Genomic DNA, 8,152 nt, shown 5'->3' on the forward strand with positions numbered 1-8,152 from the left:
CATGGTTATGTACCAGTAATTAAACAAGAGGAAGAGAGGAGAGTAGACAGACGAAACAGTTTTGGAACTCTGTGTCTCCTGCCTCACTCTGCTGCTGTGATTGCTCCTTCAGCCCTCCTAGAATGATCATTCACCGCATCAGCCTCTCATTCTCTATTGGTTTTTCTGCATCAGACTTACACAGCCATCTCTGGAATTGTATTTATGATAACAGATGAATTTTTGTTTCGTAGCAATTGAGCAGCCTAGTGTTATGAACCCTTCATGTCTTCTTATAAAATAGAGAAACATAGTGTTTTCAATCTACACTAGTGGAGTATCTACCTCTTTGCTTGTAAAAAGAACGTTCAACAGAGAAGTGGCCAAAAGGCTCACTGTATGCTTTATTCAATTTTTGCATTTCATTTTCTCAGCAGGTTTAAAAAATGTCAGCAATTTGTTCTCAGCTTACAAATACTGGTTCACCATAATAAAGCAACTGGGCTTCAAAACATAATCTTCCTTCAATAGGAGGGTGTCTTCTCCTTCCCTACAGCATCCTGTCTCCCTCCAATTGGTTACTCACACTGACAGCATGTCTGCTGAGAGAAGATATCTAAGACGATAAATTTTATCAAACACTGTTGCACAAATTCTCCAGTCAGCAAGAAAAGACACAACCAATTTTTTTCCACTCAACGGAAGGGAAAGCAGCTTTGTTTACAACAAAAAGAAATCCTCTTACACATATTTCAAAACCTACATACAGTAGTATAACTGAAGGTTCTGTAGTTATTTCTATACTGTATATTATAATAGGAATAACTAAGTTCAGTTTCCCCATGGTTTGCAAATATGGATATAGAGTTCAGGACAGTAAAGAATATACAGCAAGACTGCGTATTACGTGAGTTCATAGAACACATGGACACTTACATATGTCGGAAAAAAATATGCTCTGGTTCAATTCTCTGGTATTCTTCCACTAGAAGTTGACTATGGAGTCATGCTGAAGGATCTAGAAAATGCCTAGAGAAATGTTCTCTCTAGAAATTTCTGGGTCTTCCAGTATGACCATTGGAAGCATACCAGAGAATTACACTGGAGAACCTAAAAAAAATGCCTAGAGAGAACACTGTCATTTATTTAAGTAAGAGAAACAACATACCAGATCATACATGAACATTGTTACACGAAGCGTCCCAGGACAAACCCTTTGCATAATATGCACTCCTACTGTATTACTGTACAAATAAACCTGTAAAATGTCTGTTGCAGCAATCCTCCTGATTTTGTTTTTTCCTGAGGAGAGGAAGGCCTCCATCATTTTGTAACTTTTCTTACCCCTTGTTAGGAACAGTGAGCTTCTAGGTTCTTTACAAAGGTAGAGAAGTCAGATATTTAGCCTGCCTCTCCCCCCACTATCTTTCACTTCCATTCTCTAATTCCCTAATTTTCATGTTCTTCTGTATAACTCTTATACAGAGTTTTATATAGAATTTTATCTTGTTTTGCGATCTTGTATTGTGGTACTTTGAGATGGCCTACGGATTAATCAGTAAATATTGATTGATATTTATTTATTTATTTATTTTGCTAGACTTCTGGGAGTTTTAGATCTCATTTTTTGCAATCTCCTGCAAAAACATCCTATATGGAGTGCTACATTAGTTGTGTTATATTCCATTAAACAGTTTATGCCTGTAACCAAGGGGAAATTCGGGGCTATGCTGGAGAAAATATTATTCCTATAATGAGTTACATTTATGTTTTAAACAAGAATAGCTGAAACTAATTGCGTGTTGCATAGTACATTCAAACAGCTGTCCTGGATTAGACAAGAAAGGAAGATGATTTTTACATGAGAAAATGCATTTCCAGTTAGACATGCATAAAATAGCTTGCTATAGAAAATGTCAATGAACCAGAATTTTTTCCCTTGCACTTTTCTTCTTCAGAGGAAAACAATGACTGGCAAAAGGCTGATGCCATTTGGACTAAAATGCAGGAAGAAAATATTATTCCACGTGAAAGAACATTGAGGTTGCTAGCAGATATTCTTAAAACTAATAATCAGGAAGCTCCATTTGATGTACCTGAGGTAAATTAGTTTCAGAGTGTTTGCAGTGAAATGTCTACATTATAATAATATTTTATATTGTATGTTCAGTGGGTTTGTAGGGAGCGATTGTACATACGTATGATGATACATAATTTTAAACTACTTGTTTTCTTTTAAAGACTTGGTATGATAAGGCTGCTGATTCTACCCAGTCTTCACTTTCACTGGTTCCTGACCAACCTTTTAATCTTCAGAAACAACTACTGATACTCTGCAAAAAGGGTAGTGCTGAAGGTAAATTAATTATAACTTTTTGTGGGTTTTTTGAGCTATATGGCCATGTTCTGGAAGAGTTCATTCCTGACATTTTGCCTGCTTCTGTGGCTGGTATCTTCAGAGAATGCTGGCATGGAAGTGAGTGTGATATATATACTGTATGACCTTTGGTTGAGAGGAACTGATTTACATACTAATCTGGGTGTTGGTCTCTTGTTGAATGGCAAGGCCTAACTCACAAGAAATAATAGTATTGCCATTAAGGTTGCTATTATAGGCCCTTCTCTCTGTCCCACCACTCTCTCAGGCATGTTTGGTGAGAACAAGAGAGAGGGCCTTCTTAGTGACTGACTGCTCCTAAGCTTTGGCACTCCCTCCCTAGGAAGGCCGTGATGGCTCCATTCCTGCTGTCCTTCCGGCGGCGGGTATAGATTTTCTTGTGTTGGCAGGCCTTTGCAAAGGTCTGGGAATGTTGTGCTATTTAAATTTTAAGGTCTGTATTGTAACATTTGATTTTAACTCATAACTGTTACAACTTTTTAAATGGTTTGTTTTTTTAATTTTATATTTAGACATTTTAATGTTGTACGTTTTTTAATTGTATTGTTTTAAATCTGCTGGTCACCGCCTGTATTGGGAGAAAGGGCGGGATATAAGAAAATATAAGAAGAAGAAGAAGTCGTAGTAGTAATGATGTGAATGGACTGCTCTGCCAAACACCAAATCCTATTCCCTCCCACCAGAAATCAGCCAGTAAATAAGATTTATCCAGCAATAAAAAAAAGGTTTGACGACCTGGTATTGTCATGCACGTCTTCCCTGAAGTGATCCCCCAAAGGGGAATTAATATTTGGCAGTAACTTGCTGGCATTGATGCACATTCTCTACCAGTTATGGAGTAAAACCATTATTAACACTCTCAGAAATTCATTACCAACATGGGTCTTGTAGTGTAAAATGTTTATCATCCATATGGCAAGTCATGCCTTCACATGTGCCAAGTTTGAGGTTCTCCCTCAGTAAAAGATTAGTTAATATCAGCATAAATTGATCTGTTAGGTAGCAGTTTGCTCCCATGCTAAATTTTATCTAAGAGCTGTGTTTCACATAATGAGTACTTTCCCTGAGAAGGACATGGGTGTTCAGAACACATAAGGAAGCATGCTTACTATCTGTTAACAGATCTTCCTGAACGTGTTGGCTTCACCTTTCTTTATTCTTGATTCTTTAACAAATTAAAGAATAATTTTCTTTCTTCATTGGGTTATCTGTGAGTTCCCTTAGTATTCTGTCATATGTAGAGTAAAAGCTCGTTTTAAAACAACGCAAAAACAGCAGCAGCAGAGTATTAGTGTTTATCTCCTAAACGATTAAATCATGGGTGAAAGTGTGGCCTCACATCTTTAGTATGAGAGTCCTGCCTTTAGTTATTGTCATCAAAACACTTACATTTATATAAATGTAAAACATAGCAGAAAGTATTAAATATTTGTAATGATTGTTCGGGGGGGGGGAGAGAATAGTTGCATGAATGCAACATTTTGGGAATATATTCTAAATTATTCAAATACATGCTCAGTTCACTTAATGTCATTAACATTAGAGCATGCATGTTAAGTATGCTATGGTTCAAGTTTAAGAGAGACGGAACAATTTGTGTCATGAATGATATGTATGTAAAATGTGCAGTATAGTCTTCCAAATACTTTCACTTTGGGTTTTTTGTGTTGTACATTTTCAAATCCAGGCTGATTTCCACTCAATGTTCAAACTACTAGTATTTAATTTTAGAGATTGTAGTGTATTTAAAATATTGCAAATGAGACTTCCTTATGTGAAACTAATCAGCAGAATGTTTTCCCCCCCGGTTATATGCCATTAACTTTTTTAAAGAATATATTACCGAACAGATTAATGTTTCAACAGGATGTTTACAGCTGCATAATCCTGTTCAGAAAAGTAAATGACTGAAAAGTGCAGTTACCTTTTTTCCTTTTTTTTTTTTTTTTTTTTTTGGGTAATGTCTTTTCACTAACTGACAGTTATTGTGAATGTGTGAAATAAAACTGTTAATCAGTCAAATAAATGTAGTTTTAGTTTACTTGTTAAATATCTGTATATTTGTAAATTGTATGTTTCCTTGTAAATCTTGTCGTAGCCAAATAATTTGATCTCCCAATACTGAAAACACTGCCAATGCTGCTATCATAGAATTCTAAATGTTATAACTCCCTACTACAGAATTAGGGATTGCATTAAAATAACATGCACAGGCTTTCAAAATAGACACACAGGAGAAGTTTGCTAACAAAACTTGGAAAGGACAGTTTTGATTATAGCTGATGCATAATGTGTTCCTTAGTGATGATAGTAGTTTTTCAATCTTTTTTTACTGTAAAAGAAATTTTAAGTTGCTATAAACAATTACACAGAAGAGAGCATTAAGTTCAACCAAGAAAACAGTCAGTTTCTTAAATATTTTTGGACTCTCTAGTATATGGGGGAAAAGAGGAAGAGATTTCTTTCAAATCCTCTTAAAAGTGGGGAGAGATTAATGATATTTTGTGGCACTTCAGTAAAAGCTGACACATTGTGTTTTTAATTCTCTTTGCAGAAGCATACAGTATTTTACTAGAAGCAGAAAATAAGGGTATTGTGTTTCAGTCCCTTGCTTATTCCCATCTTATAAGAGCACTGCTAGGCAAGGGTCATCTTGAGAAAGCAATCAAAGTAAAAAACATGTAAGTTTTTGCTGTATGTTTTATCTCTATGCATTTATCTTTTATCTGTACATTTGTAAGCTTGCATAAAAATTATTGCATACTTTGCTTTCAGGAGAAATTTCCATTTTCCTAATAGAAAAATTGCCTCACTTGGGAGAAGCACAATGCATTGGTCTTTCAAACATGCAATATATTGTGAGTCAAAAAGAGTTGGGCATTCCAGGGTCATTTTGTAGCTAATGGTGCATCACAGTCTAGCCACACACTTTGTACACTTAACAGTTTAACAAATGCACACATCAACCAAATACTGTTCACCTCTTAGTGCTGAAGGTCCCAAGACCAGAAACAGAATAATGCAAGTATGGCTTTTATCAAATGCATTGACAGAATCATACAGGAAGAAGAAAATGCCATTTAATGTAGTGAGCAATTCTACCTTGTGAATAAACTATTACTCCCATGTTATATCCATTCACTGTTGCACTCTGCTTGCCTAGGAGTTATGTTAGTATAATCAGTGAAACTATACAAGTTATCTGGTCATATGAGTAAGTTCAATTATATATATAACTTAGTGTTTTGTGTTCTGTTGTTTTTTTAACATTTGAATGGGTAAACACTTAAATAATTTAAAATCATCTTTGGAATACCCTTCCTAGGCTAGGATGGCTGACCTTTGCACTATGAGTGAAATTTTTTAATTCCAACTGGCTTTTAGGGTCTGACTGGGGACAATTAGTATACTACTTTGCTGACATGTATCTTTTGCCTTTTAGTGGATTTGTTTTAGGTGGCTTTAGTTCTAAGGATGGCTTAATTGCATTTTAACAATATCTTTTTATCTGTCTTTACTTAGGTTCTTTCATCTATACTTTTTTTAAGCTGCCTTATGTTAATTGTTAATTTTTAAAAGCTGCCTTATGTCCAGGTATTGGGAAAAGGGCAATATATAAAATGAATAGATGAGAGGAGGGATGTGTGTGTGTGTGTGTGTGTGTGTGCACACTCGCACTTTCAAGTCACCTGTTGACTTCTAGCAACCCCATGAGTTTCATAGAATTTTCGTAGGCAAGGAATACTCAGAGGTGATCTGGGCAGTTCCTTCCTCTGAAATACAGATACAGCACCTGGTATTCATTAGCGGTCCCCCATCAAGTACTGATCAGTGCTGACCCTGCCTAGCTTCCAATTTCAAAAGGGATTTAGTGCCTTTCTATTATTTAGGTTCTAGAGGAAGTGTACTTAACTTTAAAACTTAATTTTATAAAGAATCTATATTGTATATTTGGTATGTCAAATTGCTTGTGTGTTTTGATCATATCATAAGTGGTAATAATATAAATTTAATGTTAAAAAATCTGTACAGTGGTACCCCGGGTTACGAAATTAATTCGTTCCGCGGTTAATTTCGTAACCCGAAATACCTTCGTAAGCCGAATTCCCATAGGCGCTAATGGAAAAAATAGCTCTCTGCTGCCCTCCGGTGGCGGAAAATAGCGCCGCGGTTTTTTCGTAACCCGAAGAAACCTTCGTAAGCCGAAGCAATAAATCCCTATGGGATTTTTTCGTATCCCGAAAAATTCGTAACCCGGCGCATTCGTATCCCGGGGTACCACTGTAGTGTGAAAGAGCCTGGCAATCACCTTTGTAGCTGTTGTAGTAGCTTGATGTATATTCAGATGTATAGTATCAGTATCTCTTCAGGCTATTTTTAATTTGATTTAATGTAATATATCACTCTTTCTTTATCAGCCTTGTCTGAAGTACAGTGCGCCCATATTATACATGAGCGTGTTATATGCGGATTCCAGTATACACTGCAAGCTGCAACAGAAGTGAGGGAGGCACGTGCCAGAAGGAAACAATGGTGTGCGCTCCTGCGGCATGCACTTTGCGCGCCACTGCCAAGCATTCGTGTTTTTTCCTTTATGCGGGGGGATCCAGAACGGATTTCTGCGTAAGGGAAGGGAGGATTGTATCAAGGTTTAGAAGCAAAATATGTACTCAAAGCAGTTACTTGCATAAATTTAGTGGTTGGTCCTAACTAGAATAGACAATTGAACTAGTGGAAAGAAAGTCATTTCCATTGACTGCATGGTTCTCCTAAAGTTGGAATTAACAAGAAGATCCAAGCTATAAACTCTAAATTTTAGTAGAGAAAATTCAGAAAATAAGCATTTTCTCCTGCAGCTATGTGTGAGGTGACTGAAATATACAGTGGACCTGCCTTATCTGCAGGCTCCAGATCCATGGATTTAACACACTGTGAATTATAAATCAATAAACAAATAATACCCGAGATCTCTTCCAACCAGGGAGAGAAACACTCCAGGGCAGGTGGCAGCAAATGAGGTGCACACATCTTCAAGTGTGCAAGGATTCTAGCTGCTGGTCTCCCTGAGGTTGGAGGAGGGGGATGTGGTTGGTCACAAGACTGTACAGTAGTAATACTGCAGCCGCTCCCCCCCAAATTTGACACTGTTGTATACATGCTTACAGAGAGACATGAGGATCTCTCTCCCCTGCTTCCAGGGAACACATGGGCATCTGTGATTTTGGTATCTGGTGGGGCAGGCCAACAGTACTGTGTCACTCCTTGCAAAAATATAGCATGGAAGCATCTCTGATATCTCGCCATTATATGAACAAGATTCCAGTTTCTTTGCTCCTCCATTATTTCTCCTCTATGGTTCTGTTGCAAGGAAGGGATTTAAATTCTTTTTTATGTTTGTAACTGATCTCAGCATAGCATAATGACTCTACCCAGACAAACTATTGTTAGTTGAAGGCTTTCCTAACCGGCATCCATAGTTTTTGCGGGGTTTTCGGGCTATGTGGCCATGTTCTAGAAGTGTTTGTTTCTGACTTTTCACCAGCATCTGTGGCTGGCATCTTCAGAGAAAGATGCCAGCCACAGATGCTGGCAAAAAATCAGAAACAAACATTTCTAGAACATGGCCACATAGCCTGAAAAACCCACAGAAAACTATGGCGGGATACAGACCGCCAATTTGGGGCGGTCTGGCCCCGCCCCTTTCCCCGGAGTATCGGGGCTTCAGCGGCTACACCGGCAGCCGCTGAGGCCCCGATCCGCCGCTTTTCGGGCTGC

General features: G+C 37.6%; 1 protein-coding gene across 3 annotated transcripts in view; it reads left to right on the forward strand.

Annotated features, from left to right (window-relative positions):
* Positions 1-8,152, forward strand: part of LRPPRC (leucine rich pentatricopeptide repeat containing) — a 137,792-nt gene that overhangs the window by 98,411 nt on the left and 31,229 nt on the right. For all 3 annotated transcript variants that reach the window (XM_042456309.1, XM_042456320.1, XM_042456329.1), the window contains 3 exons: positions 1,938-2,080; positions 2,221-2,335; positions 4,932-5,058. In XM_042456309.1, coding sequence (XP_042312243.1) covers positions 1,938-2,080; positions 2,221-2,335; positions 4,932-5,058 — 385 coding nt within the window. The remainder of the gene's footprint in view (positions 1-1,937; positions 2,081-2,220; positions 2,336-4,931; positions 5,059-8,152) is intronic.

The sequence above is a fragment of the Sceloporus undulatus genome, chromosome 1 (assembly GCF_019175285.1).
Source record: "Sceloporus undulatus isolate JIND9_A2432 ecotype Alabama chromosome 1, SceUnd_v1.1, whole genome shotgun sequence".
Taxonomy (NCBI): domain Eukaryota; kingdom Metazoa; phylum Chordata; class Lepidosauria; order Squamata; family Phrynosomatidae; genus Sceloporus; species Sceloporus undulatus.